Source organism: Thermobia domestica, chromosome 9 (assembly GCF_964235325.1).
Source record: "Thermobia domestica chromosome 9, izTheDome1.hap1.1, whole genome shotgun sequence".
Lineage (NCBI taxonomy): Eukaryota > Metazoa > Arthropoda > Insecta > Zygentoma > Lepismatidae > Thermobia > Thermobia domestica.
Genome location: NC_137462.1, coordinates 102143752 through 102163249, shown reverse-complemented (window position 1 = coordinate 102163249; position 19498 = coordinate 102143752). Strand labels below are relative to the sequence as shown.

The 19498-nt window shown below is 32.3% G+C and overlaps 1 protein-coding gene across 1 annotated transcript in view; it reads left to right on the top strand.

Moving 5' to 3' along the window:
• Positions 1 to 19498, top strand: part of LOC145694894 (uncharacterized) — an 85552-nt gene that overhangs the window by 30755 nt on the left and 35299 nt on the right. The window contains exon 2 of the mRNA XM_081771619.1: positions 18268 to 18361. Within this exon, the coding sequence (XP_081627745.1) occupies positions 18274 to 18361 (88 nt within the window). The 5' untranslated portion in view covers positions 18268 to 18273. The remainder of the gene's footprint in view (positions 1 to 18267; positions 18362 to 19498) is intronic.

Below are 19498 nucleotides of genomic sequence, written 5' to 3'. Positions count from 1 at the left end.
GTCTCATATAGCCTCGCTGCTGAAAGGGACGCTAAACTAAAATCAACAACAACAAAATCAACGTAATTGTCATTCAAGAAATGGTAAAAAGAGTTTGACCTGAGATCTATCAAGATGCTCATATTTGTAGGTTAAATGTCGTTGAAGTAACACATTGTGTTTTGTATATATTGCTGGTAACAGTAATAATAATTCGGTCAAATGATTTTTCGCCATTTCTATTTAACGTAAAAAAGAAACAAAGTAAGACAATATTTGGGAGACAAATATTTGAAATAGTCAGCCTACATCTCTTTTTGTAGTATATGAAAAAAAAAAAAAAAGAAATAGAACTTCCATTCAGGGAAAAAAAGTAAATTACTTGCGTCTTTGAGTGCACTTTATCATTTGTGGTTTATTTACATGATGTCAGCATTTTTTTTCTTTTAGTTCGGTAGTGATGAGAGGAGGCTTCTAACCAATAATATTTGCCGTCTATTCTTCTTTCTCCAAACCCTTTCATCTACGTGATGTCCTTCGAAAGAATGCGGAAATGGATCGTATAACTGGAAGGAATTTTTCCCTAATGTCTTTGTTTCTCTATAATTATGTTAATCGTTTAAACTTTAAAAAAAATTAGCCCTTTCGGTTGAATCTTCTTAACGGTCAGCTTCAATTTAAACTCTTATACGCACAGCAGTTACTCATATAATTCGATGATTTTATAACACATATTTGTATCCCTTAAATTAACCTTAACTGTAAGGCTATAGCATATGAAAGATTATGTTGTAACTATTTAAACATTATACAAGTATGTTTGTCCATTAAAACCACTTGATTTTTGTGAAAAAAAAATCAATCACAAATACAGAATATAATATCGTATGCTACCTTCATAGATCATCCGATCTTTCCAAGCTTTCTGTGAAACTTGGCCTTCACTTGCTTGGTATAAATGTGAAATTTTTCTGTGCAAGCTTTTGGTTCTTGTGTTATTGACAACCAAAATCACGTCTCGTATTTTCAAAAAAAAAAAAAAAAAAAAAAATCACTAATTGCCATTCTTAAGAAGAATTAGGGGGAAATACATAGAACAAACTTGATTGATGTTAATCTGATATTAGCTCCCGCCAAGGGGGGATTTATGGTGGACAAACATCGAGTGAGTTTTCTCAGGGTACTCCCGTTTCCTCCCACTTCCGTCATTCCACTAATATCATTAATCTCATCATCATTATCCACCTTAGCCTCATTATCCACATAATCGTGGGGCCTTAAACTCCAAAATAATCTGAGATTAAACATTTTCAGTAAATATATTTATTCAGCAGTGTATATTTATAATGAAGAATTGCTAACGTCAATAAAGGATGACTTTTCAGCAATCTAGAAGCACTACTATTTTCTGCTAAATTCTGATATTCTTTAACTTTTTATTGTCTGTTTTCAGTAACTGTTCACGATACTTTTTTTTAAAAAAATCTAGGCACTATAACTATAATAAATAAAAAATATTTAAATTTCTAAAAACATTGCTTTCTTAAAATTATGTGAATAATTAATACTTTTTATACACAGCCTACAATTCATCATAGCGACCAATTAGTTTAGTTAGACATTTTTTCTTTCATAAATGAAATAATCGATAATGATTTCCGGTAAAGATAGTACACAAATTTTGTACAGTACTGTCAATTCTATACATAACTAATGCTCATCTTCTACAATTACAACTCTTTAATAATAATAATAATAATAATAATAATAATAATAATAATAATAATAATAATAATAATAATAATAATAATAATAATAATAATAATAATAATAATAATACATCTGTTTCTAAAATAACATCTGAAGTTTAATAAGCCTACAATAAAATATACCTAGACGATTAAAGTGAAAATTAAATCTTTATAGCTGATTCCATCTAGGTTTTACTTCTGAAATAACACAAAACTAAATATAAACTTAGAAATGAAATGAGTGGTTAGGAAGCATCAAAGATGAAATGTTGAATTGTTTGTTTACCAAAACTTCTTTTCAGAGTAGAAAAATTTGAGTTCACACATTCAGGGCACAAACAATTTATTAAATCAATAAAGGATGCTTTTGCAAAAAAGTCATTAAAATCCAAGAAGACAAATTCCATTATATACGTTGACCTATTTTTTTGAAAACATAATTTAGAATTATTTTAAATTAATCGTAGTCTCGTTTTAGCGTATTTTTTAAATCCTAATGAGAATATGAACTCAATTTCAGATTGTGAAATTTTCAATCAAAATCCTCTCTTCAGCTTAATTCCCAAGATTATATGCACTTTGAACTAATTTATCGTTGACTTTCACTATTTTACAACTTAGTAATTCAGCATTACTTTTATATTGTAGTTTTATAGAATTTATTTGATGCTACTTGATTCTTTACAATCTACTCACTTGTTCTAGTAGAAGATCCCGTTAACCTTGAAAGCAGTTGTTTTCAAACTGGGAAACGTGGTAAACCATGTAGTTGGGCGCAAACCTTGAAAGATTGTACTACATAAGCTACGGGCAAGGGTTCGGAGCAATTAATTGATCTGATGTTGAATTCAATATTATATTCTATATTTGTGTTGGCGTGTGTGTTAAGATTCATTTGATTTTAGCGTTCCTTTCAGCACTGAAGCTATATGAGACATGGTTCATGGTTCAAAGGGAAAGGTCACGTAGATACTACTACTACTGCTGCTGCTACTACTGCTATTACTACTACTAACAATAATATATGAACAATAATATATGAATCAGTAACTGCAGGTTAATGAGTTTGAGATTACAACAGAAAAGTAAAATTCCTGACCCTAGTCACTAATAAGTTTGCGTAACTTTCATTGTAAAAACGTTCATGTCAAGTACAAGCAATAATATTCAACAACTAGATGAAAAAGAATCAGCGTTAAATTAGGACTTAAAAATTGAAAGGATATATATTGCATTGTATTTTTAAATGAATAAGCAACTTCGTAATGTCTATTTCTTTAGTTTCAATTGTAGGGAAATAAACTATTTATTGCTACCTCCAAATGGACAGCTTGGGTGCCAAAAATAAACATGTACTTTTCATTATATTTTTAACTTCAAAGTTCTCTCCTGAGAAATTTCTAATTTGGAGTTGCACCATTAGATATCCAAGCGGTCCAAATGGAAAAATTGTCACTTATATGTCAATATTGGAATTCTAATTATTTTTTTATTAGAACAAGACTTATTTCTTAAGGACGCAAACACCCGGAATACACACGCAAGCAAAAATACTCTTTATAGTCTGAGCGCATACACCGAGAAGTTCAGTGTCCATGACTTGTTTTATCTACTACCTAACTAATGACCACTTTTGCTTGCAGTCGTCATGCTGTGTGAGACTATGTAAAATACAAACTTGGCTTTTTTTTTTCTTTTTTCGTTAAGTTTCTTTCAGAAAGAAGGAAACAGGATATAGTATCTCTAGTACCAAGTAAGGCTCAGCCATTCACATACAACAAACACGAAAAGACTCTCATACTTATTCCAGGAAATGACATAAAATCGCATCTTAACAATGCATGAACCAGTAAACGTTATAACCCTAACTCATTCTTTTAAATGTAGGACGTTACACAGTGAACCAGACGAGCAAACCTCTATCAAAAACAAGTTCCCTATTAGGTGTTGACCGAACAACGCCTTCCAGCTAGGTTTATTTGAATCTTCTTATTTACAATGCTCTTTTGTCTCAAATGTTATTTAGGATTGTGTCGTATATTCAATACCTTGCTTTTTACTATCAAATGAACAAACCAGGAAATATGTCAATCTCCTATTTAACCAATAGACCAATTTCCTATACAGAGTCGAATGACCACAGTGCTCTCCTGATACAAGTGAAAATTGGTCAATCTATTTCAAGCAGGGGATATTATTTATTAATAAATTTAAAATAATCGTAAGGCGGCAATTTCGTAGATGGCCGATAAAGAATTAGGGAATTCCAGTTTAAATAGCCAGAAGTATTACAGCAATGAATCTAGTGCAGCAGACATGTATGTTGTATGTGCTACACAAAACATTCTAACATAACTTAAATATGTCCAGAGTAACACAAAGTTTAAATTAATCTTAAGAGTTCATGAGAAGAAACAGAAGAAAATGTTTATAAACTGAAGACAATTTATAATTTATTTTTACTTATTGAGCAATTATTGAATGGAGACATGGGTGTCGAATTAGTCCCAGAAGCGACAGTCCTATTAGCGACAGGAACTGTTATCTGTTCTATGAGCGAACGATTAATTTACATTGAGATGATGGAAGATGATATGATTCCATCTCGTAAAGTATGTTTGCCTCTGGCGTTATTAGCGCCCGAATAACCTTGGTATGAAATATGTACGTGCCAGTGATACTATTCGTCAAATATATTTTTCCTCCACTGTGAGTGCAAATAAAACTTATTTTAATTTTGAGTTAGATTTGACATAAAACATATCAAACAATTTAACGAGACAACAGGGATATTTCCATGAAAAGTATTATTGAAAATCCAGTTGTAATATTCCCTTTCTTCAAAAGCTCTGTTTCCTGTACTTAATTTGATTCAAATTATTACTCACTAAGCCCAGTAATATATTTTATTTTGAAAATCTTAAACGTGTAACAGTTTCGCCGTGAATAAAAAAAAAAAAAGTAAATGACAAAAGACAGCTTTTGAGATCCCAGATCTGATTGGCTATTCTCAACCAATCCCACCAATTACAATGCAGTTCACTCTAAACAATCCAAAAGGTAAACAAAGTCTTTTAACTACCTTCTTCCCTATTGTAAGCTACTAAAACATAAACTAATTGCTTAATTTGCCTTCCTCCCTTGTTTTGACTTATACATAAAAGCTTATCGTGTAGCAATCTGAAATAGTACCTTATAACTAGACGAACTGTTAAGTCCTGCGAGAGATTTGTAACTTGTGTAATAATTTCTTCGAACACGCCGTGTTTCTTGATTTCTTTGATATCCCCAGGTGGTAGCCTCTTTTCATGGGCGCCGATTGGAAGGCAGGGGTTGCCTCCCTGGCTCACAAAAATGTATACGTAATATAGCAAACCACATATATTAAATATCAGATATCTGATTTCTTTCTTATGCCACAAACATACTCAATCTAAACTTATGCTCCGTATAATTTTAACATGAATTTTTTAATTATATTATAATCATAGACAAAGACGGAGCTACTCTAAGTATTTAGTTAGTTTTCCCCTTGATATAGTCAATGTATTCATAGAAATTAATTCAAAAATATAATATTAGGAAAAACCTATAAAAGATTGATAATGTAATGAGAGCATTCTCACGTATTAAATTCAGGTAGAGCGAAATTTTTCATAGTACATTTTGTTAGGTTCTAAATCACATTAGCATGAAACAAATTTTAGAAGAGAGAACCTTATCTTCTTCCATTATTTTAGTATGAACGAATCAGTGACTCATAGGGCAGTAACAGATCGAATCGGTCGCTCATAGGACAGTTAACAGTTCCTGTCGCTAATAGGACTGTCGCAAGTGGGAAGTGTCGCAAGGAAAGTCGGGAGGCATGGCAGGATATTGGGGACGTGATCCTTCCAGTAGGAGAATTTAAATGAGAAGACAGTAGTACCCCTCTAATCCGTCAACTTTGGGACTGGGGTTATGGTTGGAACGCAGAAAATACAGAAAAAAAGTAGGGATTTTCAGCACCAAACGAACAGTAAGCACTAAAAATTGCACAGTACATTACAGAAAACAGGAACAACAAAAGAAACGATAAAAGCGATGACGTAGCACTTAAACGGACAAGCGGTAACAGCAAGTAAACAACGATCCCACGACGGCAGTAAACGACAATGGGCCTCGTGGGTCACTGACGAGTCGGGACAAGTTCGGCTCGAGCATGGTCGGATCAACTGGAGTGGCGGAACAGCCGAGGGCGGACTAGAGGGATTTTACTGTATATATATATATTTCTACAGAAACCATTCGTTTTGCTACCTACGACGAAATTATTTCTGTCACAAAATTTATAAATCTCAAAATTAAACTTTCTAGTTTTAGTGTTGTGTGTTTAATGCCCTTTAGGATAAATAGATTGTTAAGAGTAGAAACAAACAAGAGACAACCCCTCAAATACACCACAAATTAAATACAAGGACGGTCACTTTAACCCATATTTAGTTCAAAGAAAGAAAGAAAAGGAAAAATTTAAGAAGGACAGAAAAGGAACGGATACAGTGTTTTAGAGAGAAAACAAGAGGACTACGATTTTAGGAAAGTAAGGAAGGTATGTGGTATTTAGAATTTACATATAATAATATATTGTATATGGTTTCACATAGTAACGGAGAATGATTTTAATTAGAAACTGGGGCAGTTTCATTAAAAATTTTACAATGTTATTAGCGTTTAACAACAAAAAAAGTCAAAAGATGAGACATACACCAATAGATAGATCTCATTCAGGAGAGCAAAATGATATGCGTTAGTGTAAAACTTCATGCGTAGTTTTTGAGAAATATTAAGAAAAACAAATCTTTTTATAAATCTAAAAAATGTGCTTAACGAAAACCACGCACCTGTTAAAGTATACTCTGAGGAAACTCATCATTCTGACACTACCAAGACGGCATAGATATAGGCACAGTTTTCGAAAAAATCGACAAAACGAACTTTATTGGCGTTGAAAAAATGCGCCTTCCATTGCCAATAACAACTAACAGTTTTGCTGGTACAGATTGCTTATTGCTATATTTATGTAGTGTATATGAAAAAATTCTGTTAAATATCATATCGCGTCTTCTCTTGACAGTAATATACCCATTCTTAACAGTGACAAATATGCTCCTAACAATTAGGAACATACTACTTTATTATATTAGAACATTTGGTTATATTTATTCGATTTTCACTAATGTTCCTAATTTTTTCCGAAACTAAAAACTAAAGATAAAAATTTACAGAGCAATTAGAATACCATAATGTTCTTAACAACCATAATATCCACCATTTTGATTAGTTTAAAGGTATATATATATATATATATATATATATATATATATATATATATATATATATATATATATATATATATATATATCATATGACAACATAAAGTGTACTCAAAACAATAAATTATTAGATAGATGTCCAAAATAATTAAACAGAGATAGGTGTAGAACTTTAAAGAGGTAGCATTTCAGGGAGAAAGCCTGTGTAACGGAACAGGTCTTTACATACGGAATCCTCAAGTTTTCTTTAATTTTGACAACCGATTACAAAAATTACTACCGTTTTGTGTAAAAGTAAGAAATTATCTATATATGCTTTACGGTTTATTTTTCTCCAATTACTCTAATTTCTGAGCTGAACTGTACAATTTTAGATTCTGATTCACACAAAATGAGTTAATAATGAAGTGGGGCTTATCAGAAGCAAAAGATATTTTCTAGATAATGACGAAATAGAAGTTAAGATTCGTTTGGTACATTTAAAAGCAAAGGAACCATCGCACAATTAATACTGGTTATTACAAAATATTATTACTGTTTAACGAAACAGAAAAGTGTCCAAAAATGAAACATATAACATTCGATACATTTCATTGAATTAAACAAAATGAGTTGAATGAGTGTAAATCATAAGCCGTAGGTTTCGGAAAAAATGATAAAAACAAGTTTTTTTTTTTTTTTTTTTTTTTGTAAATCTAAAAATTTAATTTTGTATGATCTATATCATCTATTAAGATGAAACTGGAAATAAAGTATTCATTCTTTATTCATTTCCATTAGCTTTCATTTTTCCATTAGCAGGACGACAATACATTGCATGGTTAATGAGATACAGTCTATAGTTATGGTCAAATCTTCAAGTTCAATTTTTACTTAACTATAATATATATATATATATATATATATATATATATATATATATATATATATATATATATATATATATATAATACATATATCAATCAGTGAAATAAATCAAATGCCATGCTTTAATTTGAATTATCATGCGTACTACATTTTACGCATCCTCGCTGGTGTAGTGTACTGCTAGTGCTCCATTGCTTTCGTGCACAAGACCTGGGTTCGATTCCCAGCAGTAGAAAAATTAATTTAACAATCGTTCACTTTCATTAATCATCCGTCTTCTTGATCCTAAAGGGCATAACTGTAGGACGTTAAACTATATATAAAAAAGTCATTTTTCTTTTCATCTCATGCGTAGTGTTTGAAAAAAATCGAAATATATTAATTTTTTAACGTTTTAAAATATTTGTTTGTTGTCAATCTGATGCAGTTGATATTTTTTTAATTCTGCTGAAATATTTTTAAAATTATTTATTTATGTAGTATACTGTATAAGAAACATTCGAACCGTTGAGTAGCAAGTTGTATTTATTGTTGTTTGATTCCTTCTAACAGTAACGTACATACTATTTGTAATTACTAGCTATGGAATAGAAAAAATATATATTACAACTTTCAGCGAGAACTCAGATCCTATGCTAAGCTGTAGGTACTTATCTCATATAGCAGGAGTAAAAGTAGATCAGAAAAGGTAGGGCGACGGTAGGTAACAACATAACATCACACCGTCCTCCTGTTTAACTTTGCCCATTGTAATTTTTTAGGAACTTACATATTTTTTGAAGGTGAGAGGACGGCGTCACCCAGCGTCCTCCTCACTTTTACCCCTCTCATATAGGCTTGGTGCTGAAAAGGGACGCTAAACTCAAATGCAATCGTTTTACACAAATCTTTGTTGCTTTTTAATTGTATTTTTTAAATGAAGAATTTGCAGAAGAATTTATTAGTTCCACACCCTTTCTTTTACACACTCAAAATACCTTTGCGAAATATATGGAAATTCATAATGACTTGAAGTTCTGCTATTGTTAGTTTATACTAGTTCCTGACATCAGTGTATCACGTTAAATCGAAACTGCGATGTGATTGAAAATGAAGTCTTTAAGTTTAACGTCCCATGGTTATGCTGGTTAGGCTAAAGGAGACGGTGATAATGAGAAATGAGTGAAATGGTGAAATGAAGAAAGTGGTAGGAAACGGGAGAATCCCGAGAAAACCCACGAGCACGGTGTTTGTCCACCACAAAGTCCATACGGCGCGAGCTGGGATGTGGTATGATAGAGATGTTGTTAAGAGACGAAGGCTAAGATGTTAAAACCAAATTATTTATGACCATAGGTTGAGATATCGGTTAGGTTAGAAGATACAAGCGCAATCTATTTCATTTTATCTCAGAATACTAAATTATATTGTTGGGTTGCGTTGTTAACAGTGTGTCACCAATAAATTTCTCTATTTTTTAAACATATTATTTCTCACACTAACTTGTTAAACATTTGAAAGTGTACACAACACAACTATTGCGAATTGCTGTTTAACCTTTATAATTCCTTCGACACCTCGGATGAAATAATTGTTTCAGTTATTATGTCTCCCGCAACTGCTATCCTTTTCCAAAAGATGATCATGGTTATGAATAAGATTTTCCATTGATAAGATAACAGACTTAATCGTTACGGGTTCATTATTGTTGAAGCACGCTCCTTAAATAAAAATCCCCTAAAGTGGAATTTCTCAACTTCGGGACGCAAGAGGAATACATGGGGATCGCAAAGGGAGGCGAGAAAAGTAAATTTAATTAGCATCCAGTAGCGGAAAATATATTTTTTAAATTACTTTGAATTTCTTGTCCCTTTTTTTTTCTTTCTTGTAATTATGACATTTTTAAATACTGTATTTTATCAAGAGTGCCGCTTCATAACGAAGGCGCCAACATGAGTACTTTCTGTTCATGTTCTCCCGTTTTCAGTTGCCAGGTGGGTGCTTCTCTTAAAATACAAACTCGAGCAGTGGTTTGGATATCTACTTACATCAGTAGGTCCAATCATATAATATTGCCTGGATGCTGAAAACTGACATAAAACCCTTAATCAATCAACCAATGTTTTATGTACACTCACATAAATGGTTTCTTTCTGATTTTTATATTGCTTGTTTGGTTAGCTAATTAGTCGTAGTTATAACGGCAAATAACGAGACATTACTTAAAACATAAAGAAGCATATAAAATATATATTATTGATCATCTAAGAAGAACAGATCTTCTGAGATGTAAATGATGGAAATTTGATGTTGAATCTTTCCGAACAATAGCTTGTAAATGTCCATGAAATTACTATTAAGTTGAAAGAGTAAAAGGTTAAAACAACATTAACCAATTATTTACTCAGCACAAGCATCTTTAACATGAGTTATTGCTCGTTAGTGGCTTTTGTTATGAAGCAGGAAATAAATTATTATTGTTTTATGGGTTTTATTATTGTTTCTATTATCGTAATTAAAGATATTGTCTTCAAATTTGTGAGAACAATATTGACCCAGTGGAAAGTATATTGTAGTAGCAAATAACATAACTTTCTTTCCATATATATATACTAGGCAGACAGAAAAGGAGTGTTCAGAGTGATCTGGAACTTCAATAAATAAGAATTTAGATATTCTATCCGTGTTTATTTTATATGACTGAGATTTCAAACGCACTGACTAAGTATATATTCAGGATTGTACTGATACGGGGAATTGTAAAATTGTAGACTTAAACACATATACAATGTCAGAAATTTTATTTATTGAATTACAAAAATCGTGAAAATTATGCCTAATATATGTATAAATTGGAACTTGTTTACTCTTGAATCAATGTTTACTGAAACGAACACATACGTGGTTCATTTGGATCTCTTTCAATGCATATTTTTCTTTATTTCTTATTTCAGAAATGCAACATAAAATATATTAAGTGAAAAACTATATAGAAATTGTTGTAATAATTATTTTGCAATCATTGGCAGATTTGCCTTCTTCCTAAGACTTCCTTCACTATTGGGGGCCGTGGTGGATCAGTGCTAGAGTGTTCATTTTTGTTGCGTGAGGTCCTTGGTTCGATCCCAGTTCGTGCCAAGTAATCTTTATACTGGACAAACACCGTGTGCGTGGGTTTCCTCGGAGTCTTCCCACTTTCATTATTTCACCATTTCATTAATTTCCCATCATCACCGTCTCCTTTACCCTACATGGCATAACGTGGGACGTAAAACTGAAAGGTTTAATTTTTTCTTTCACCATTCCTATTGTTCATTCTCACGATGAGCCATTATACTTTTTTTTTTATTAACATGTCATCAATCTGTGTGAATTTTTATTTCCTATGAGCGGTTTGACAAAATTCAACCAAAATTGGTATCGAGATAATTGATGACCTACTTTAGTGGCCTTCTAAATTTGGTTCAATCTGGTCAAAGTCGAAACCAACAAATGTCGACATGTTCCTAGAAATAATGTAAATTACTGTAAATCGGGGGGGGGGGGAGAAGAGCGAAATCTACGTCAAAGGTAGTGGGTGACCATGCTGAAAAGGAAATCAAGAAAACTGTGCACTGACACAAGTCATCATACATAGTTTATTCTTGTTTTTATTTCCCTTGACATTTCAGTTCTGAATAATAACTACACCAAAAAACTAGTCACCTCTTCTTTTTTGTTTCCTCCTTCTACGGTTTTTACTGGTTCATTCTTCCTCCTTGTTATTATTTTTTTTTCTTTTAACCCTTTCACTGTGGAAGGCGACGGAAAGAAATTTCCCTATCCTGCGAATGTCGATTATAGTCGACGTGTTAAAATTTGTCTGTGTCTTGGGTTTGTCGATTGTAGTCGCCAAAGGTTTTCTGTGTGATTTCTATTGTTTATCGAAAACAATAGAACACAAACAAAAATGAACGGTACAACTTTGGCGACTACTCTCGACAAAGCCAAGATACGGACAAACAAATTTTAACACGTCGACTATAGTCGACATTCGCATGTTAAGGAAATTTGGTTCTGTCGACAAAAGTCGACTTCCTCTGTGAAAGGGTTAAGGAGGATGTTAATCTCTGAGAGGAACTTGGTCAATTCTTACTTATGGTCTGAACAAAACTAAGCGACAGAACCCAAACTGTACGCTGCTGAAGATTTCAGTTGGGCGAAGTGTCGCCAGCACTCCTGTCGTCGTAATTTTTGGCTTTTTAGACAAATATTTGCAATCTGTTAACTCAAGTAACGCCTCAAATTGCTTCATGATAATCAGCCATTCGAATATTATAGCTTATGAAGGTTTTATTAAATTTCGCTAACGTTTAACGAAACACAAAAAAGTCCAAAGATAAGACACACCAATCGATGGCTGTCATTGAACTGACAAAATTATATGAGTGAGTGCAAATCCTCATGCTTAATTTTCGAGAAAAACGAATTTTTATGGCGGTAAAAGATATAATAATTGATAGTTTTTTTTTTATTTTGCTAATTTGATTGTTTATTTACACACTGCATATGTAAAAAATGCACTGTTAAGAAATACATAGAATCTATTGGTGTTTATTTATCTTAACTGTGACAAATAGACCTGACAATAACACATTTATTACTTTTAGGGCCACGGTGGCTCAGTAGTAGAGAGTTCGCCTCGGGTGCATGGGGTCCTTGGTTCGATCCCAGCTCGCGCGAAGTGAACTTTGTGGTGGACAAACACTGTGTGCGTAGGTTTTCTCGGCAACTTTTTTTTCATTCCACCATTTAATCCATTTCTCATCATCCCCGTCTCCTTTTGCCTTGCCGGCATAATCATGGGACGTAAAGCTTAAAGATTTCATTTTCATTTGCACTACTTTTAATTGTCTCAATTAAGGAATCTATTTAGTAAGAAATACTTTTGAACAGTTCTACTATGTCCAGGCAAACAGAAACTATATAATTTTATTCTTCTTTATATCGTATACTACATTTTTAAGGGCTGAAAACTAAAAACCAGCATTGTCTTGCTGTTTCGTGGACTTATCTTTAAAAGATATATATATATATATATATATATATATATATATATATATATATATATATATATATATATATATATATATATATATATAAACTGTAAATTTCTTTCCCATGTACACGCCTATGTTTGTTGTTTGTTTCAATTTTCGCTTGATGTGCTTCCGAAATACTACAAAGAGAAGGAGAGAGGGAAAATAAAAACATGGGAGATACTCGTCGTTAGAAGCAAGGGACTTCACCGAAGACGCTGTTGAAATCAATCACATGCCTCAGAGATTTTACTAAATCAAAACACGTTCTTCAACACCTCAATAATTAAAAAAATAAAAAAGTAAAACATAAAAACCTCGGTAACTCACCTGGACAAACAACATGAAACAACGGCAACTACGCAAGTAAAAATAGTCTTGTGTGCTCGCATAACTGTTTCTAAGAGTGACATTACAGGCTCAATGTACCATGGAATGCAAGGTTCGAAAAAAAAAACTGGCGCTATGTGGTTAACATGAGTCGTTAACATAATAAATTAATTGGACGTACCAAGAAATTCATGAATAGTTAGCACAAAATAACCATCCTTAGGGCAAAATCAGAATGCACGGTACATCGTAAGAAGTAAGCTGGTAAATGATACAACCGATTATAATTTGTCAAGATGAAGTATTATTTAATTTCTTAATCATTTTGTTCTTTTTAAAACATTTTAAGTTAGTGAAGACAAAAACTTAAGAATACAATAATTCCCCAAAGAATCATAGAAGCAAAATCTTCCAAAAGAACTTAAAAGATTATTCTGTCTATTTTCAATATAATAGTAATAATTTCCATGTAGAAATTCAAAGATAATTACTCAGTCCTAAATTCTTATATAAAATTATCACATTATTATTATTATTATTATTATTATTATTATTATTATTATTATTATTATTATTATTATTATTATTATTATTATTATTATTATTATTATGTACTAGTCAAGTTTTATCTCAGGTATTAGAATCAACATAACCGACAGAGGAATTTCCTATGTTCATAGCTAAAAACTTGAATTTGAATTTAGAACGTTGGCGCTGGGTCGTTGTTTGGGATGGCATTAATTTCTAGAGTCTGAGCCCACGTCTAGGAGACTTACTAACGGGTTAACGTCGTTCTTTGTCTGGTAATAATTCTGTCAAGTCCTCTTCACTCAGTTGATTGAAATAGTGACTTTACAAGGCAGAACTATCGAACAAAAATTGAAAATAAATATAGTTTTCAATAAATATAGTTTTCAATATAACAGAGTAAAGATTATATTATTCACATATTCACGAGGTCCCGAGTTCGATTTCCGGTAGGGGAGTATTGAATGCATCACACTGGTTGGGATTCCACCTTAAACTGTAGGACCACATTTTATATAGTCTCGGTGCTGAGAAGAGACGATAAACTTACCATATATTCCTCCATAAATTACACAAATATAACTTTGCAGAGATGTAACACTGTCTGATGAGCTACGGACTACACCCGTCGCGGATCTAATGTCCAGAGGACGAAGACCGCCCTTTGCTTTACATTTTTATTGCGAATGAACTACCAGTTATATTCGCAGCATGTTTTTTATGCACATTTATTGGCTTCACTTTGTTCAAATTTGAACAGCTAGATATCACAAATGCATTGTTTTTCCACAGAGGAAGCTTATTTGAACACGTATCGAGTTCACGTTTATGCTGTTGAGAATGGAATCGAGAAACTTAGATCCTGATCAGGTTTTGAAACTTTTTCATGAATATTAGAGTCAAATAATTTTCTAATATCCAGGAAAGGTATACTCAATTTTTAAGATTTTGCATAATTTTTTTTATGTATTATTATTGTCAATTCCTGTACAATAACTTATAATACAATATCTTATTTTTCCCCAAAAAATGTTAAAAGAAAATTTTCAAATGTTAGAAGAAGTATTGTGATTATAGCTAGTCATATATGTTTTGAGCAAGTTTTGTAGTTTTCATAAATGCCTTTAAAATAATAATAAAAAAACTTAGACAAAATGTTTTATACTGCTTTTTGAAAAAAAAAAAATATCTTCCGTCTGCTGGAAAAAACACATTTTAAAGTTAGGACTCCCAGATTTTTAGTCTAAAAAGCAATACGTTCTATGAAAATTTACACCAGAAAGTAGAACACCCTATAAAAATTTATATTATATTCATGTTCAAATTTACACTGTAGCAACATAACCACTTGATTTTTGTTGAAGTATCATAATTAACTATATAACAGTTTACTTCTCTTCAAAACTGAGTGACAGAAAGTAGATTATTCCTACTAGTTGACTATCAATGACTAATAAAATTAGAATATATATATATATATATATATATATATATATATATATATATATATATATATATATATATATATATATATATATATATATATATATATATATCACGAATGATAAGTTATTAACTTATGTTTTGGAGAAAAGCCAAGACATTTGGAATTTTGAACAATTTTGGGGAGGATTGAACATACTATATAAAACCGGGACGTCTTATGAAGTCCGTACACACATACTTAATTTAGAAGCAAGAAATGCACATATAGAAGTACTGATTTGTTTGTTTTTACTTCAGTGCCTTTTTTGCATCAGGTCCTACAATTTAACACTGAATTTAAATCGCATATACCCCAATGCGAAAAGTTTCGCTCTCCTGGGTAATTAACCACATTGAAATAGCAGCTTCTAATAGCAAAAGTGCCGTGAAATACACTACTACATTAAACATATTTTTTTTAAAAAAAATACTTTAGTTTATTCACTATTCTTTCGACAAGACGGTACGAAAAAATACGGTACATTTTCTCATGTTCTTATGAAAATAAGTGGTAAAGTCGACTACGTGTTACTTACGGCCTTCCTTCAACGTAAAATAATCTTTATATCACCGGTGAACGTGAAATAAAAGAAAGGATAGGAATGGCGAAAGAAGCCTTTAAGAGAAAGGGAATACTATTTTGTGGCATCTTGAATAAAGAGTTGAGAAAAGAACTCACAAAATGCTTCGTGTGGAATATTGTATTGTATGGGTCAGAAACATAGACATTACGCAAAAATGATTAAAAACGTCTGGAAACTTTCGAAATGTGGATGTGGAGAGTTGGCTGGGTCGAGCGCAAAACGAATGAGTGGGTCTTAGAAATGATGAGGGGAGGAAAGAACAATTTTAGGTATTACTAAGAAGAGGAAGAGAAACTGGTTGGAGCAATGGCTAGGAAGGAACTGTGTCATGAGGGACATGCTAGAGGGTATGGTGGCAGGAAAGAGAGGGAGAGGGCGAAGGAGACCACAATTAATGGACGATATCAAAACAGAAATATCGTACGTGAAGATGAAGAGGTTAGCGGGAGACCGTTTGGCATAGAAGCTTCTCATTTGCGACAAGTTTCTTCCAATAATGGCAGAATACCTATGATGATGGTGGTTATATCAGCGAGGTCATTTTTTTAGTCCCACTAAGGAGTCCATTAAAACTACTTATTATTATTATCATAATCTTAAATTACTGACAAAGGGTATTGGCTAATAATGTTATACCTACCCTCTGCGGGGTGGGATACTTATTGGTAGGTAGAGAAATTTCATTGTCTTTGATTTATAGGCTATTTGCGTAGTGAAACCTAAATTTCGAAAATTTATAACTTTATTTAGCTTTTTAAAGCCTTACTTTAACATTTTTAAAGCCTTAATTACTACATACCTGAAGTTTTGAAAGGAGACATTTTCCCTATAGTACGCATGGCTGTAGTCATCCAGCGTTTGGGATTTAATGTAATTGTTCTCTCACCCACTTAACAACAAAATGCTTGACAAGCTAAGTAAAGTATGGCGTGACAAGTATTCTCATTAGTAAGGACGCATAACAAAATACTCTCAAGAAATATTAACCTTTGTGTATCATATTTTTCCCATCTTCTCTCTCTCCCTCTCTCTCTCTCTCTCTCTACTTTGAGCATTCAGACCATTTTTGACATCAAGAGCAATTTTTGTCGAAAAATATTACAGTGCATAAAATTATACGTATATATCCACCTATCATATCGATGCTTATTCTTTGAGGCTTTTCCGTCTGTGTATTACCAACAGCATTATGCAATTATTCATTTATGATATTTATATATAGTGACGTGCAGATACTTGTCTTTTAGTAATTTCCCATTGGTGTGATAAAATCAGAATTTCTTGGTGGCTATGAAAACGGCACAGGTTATTTGGAATGCGTTTATCAATTCTTTGACCACTAAATCCCAGGGTTATCTTCACCTAGTGATGAACGTTCTTGCTTCGCAACCGGAAGATTCTAGGTTTGAATCCGTTGGGCGGACATTCTGATTGAGGTTTTTCTTCAGTTCCACTAGATAAATGTTGGGTTGATATCTTTAAACATAGGCCCTGACCAACTTCCTTTCACTTCCTTTCTACTGTTATTCATATTATTGGTTGTTGATTATTCCCGTGTAAATTGGCTTCATAGGCGGTATGTGGAAATTTGTTAAATACATATTAACATTTTTCGAAAGAGAGAATTTTTATTCTCCGATTGTTCCGATTGCTATATCACAAAGAATACAGATCAGAAGCCAAATTTGTAAGTAACAACGACCTCGTTACAAAAATCGAATATTAATGATTGATGATGAATAATGGTGAATTCATGACTAATGGTTGAATCTGGCAACTATGTCATGTTTTTAAACGTGCCTGAACTTTGCTTGTGTTAACAAAAAAGAAGGAAAAAAGACGTTTGATCTTTGCTAAGTTTTAAAGAGAAGTATATGAGTGTTTCTCTGAATCAGTTGACAGAAATTGGGGCAGACTTAAGTTACCCCGTTGTCGCAGTCTTTCATCAAAAATTATAGTAATGCAGCTAAACAAAATGACTTTTGCAATTTTGAACAATAAGTAGAACGGACAACATTGAAATAATTTATCCTTTAGATTTTAATGTTTTGAGAATAACTTAAATATACACTGTTCTTACTTCAATCCAAGATGTGTCTCCTTTTCAAAAATTAAAGTACAATCATACTTGTTTTTATGTAGTGGTAGTGTGAGTGGTCACGACATGACATGATGAAATGAAGAGAAGGGTAGGAGGGAAACTTCTTGGTGTTGAACCAGGTCGAGTCGTCAGATGCCACGCTTCAGTTCCACGAGCGTGTGTAAAAAAGAAATAACCAAGCATTATAAAGTGAGAGAGGTGGTGGGAGAGGAGAGGAATAAGTCAAAAGCAATGTTCAAGTGACCATTTTATATTCTTGTTTTGTTGTTGCAGGAAGCCATGAGCTGCCCCCGCTGGGTCCCCAGCTTCCTGCTGCTGTTAAGCATCGCCGGGGCCCACGAAGTACAATTGCGACCAGCTATTTTAGGTGAGTACATTATTAATTTTATTTATTTATTAACTACATACTACTATTATTCTTACAAAAAAATACGTTCACATAATATTATTGTTACGGTATCTTGAACAGAAATAGTTTTGAGTTATCGTAACATACTTAATATGCAGGAGCTGCCAGAATTTGCAGAGGAATTGTCTCTAAATGAGAAAGATGATTAGATCGGATCAGTTTTTGAGATTACAGAATTTGTGAATGGAAAAGTATTAGATTAATTAAGTTACGATTTATCGGAGATATCAGCTTAATGAAGTAAATGCAAATGTGAATTTTGGAGAGTTATATTGTGGAGAAATAAAGTAATTAGAAAAGATTATAAGGTCGGCGTGAATCCTTTCATAGCTTGACTTAGCGTCAGGCGATATGATTATTTCATTGTCGCAGTAGTCGTAATTAATAGATATTCATGACCTAAACATTTCATAGATTTGGCAAGGAACTGTCTTTTGATCTCCATCCTACGTTTTAATAACAATAACACTGTTACGTTATATTAATTTATAAACTTATGCTACAAACCCTTACTTGAACTGTAGAAATAATTCTTTAGGACACCTACCTGATGACACCTAATCACCAAGTCACCTAAAATTTTATTCTCGAAGAATGTGCAATTTTACTCGGAAAATCGAAGAAGCTTACTTTGCTTAATTTCCTCGAAAATATTTAACACATATTATAAAACTCTAAATTGTAAACAATAATTCAATCACTCATTTTGGAAAAAGCATATCGCCATACAGGAGCCTGGATTTATTACTAATTTTGAAAGGGAGAGGACTAAATATTGTGAAAGATATAAAGTGAAAACCATGTCCTTCAAAATCAATCTGATTAAACGAATAATCACTAACAGTAATGAGTTAAGAGGAGATTAATCATCAATATGAAATATCAATGAGTAAATGAAAAATTGTAAAAAAAAAGAAAAGAAAGAAAGGAAAAAAGGAAAGAGAGAGAGAGAGAAGGAAAAGAAAGAAAACAATGGTTCTTCTGTCATGAGAAAAATAGATTAGTGAAATTTAGAAGAAATTGTAATCCAGTAAAGCACTTCCAAGAGATTTAGTTTACTTGGGAGTTGCAAAATACTTTTAACATTTGACAAAA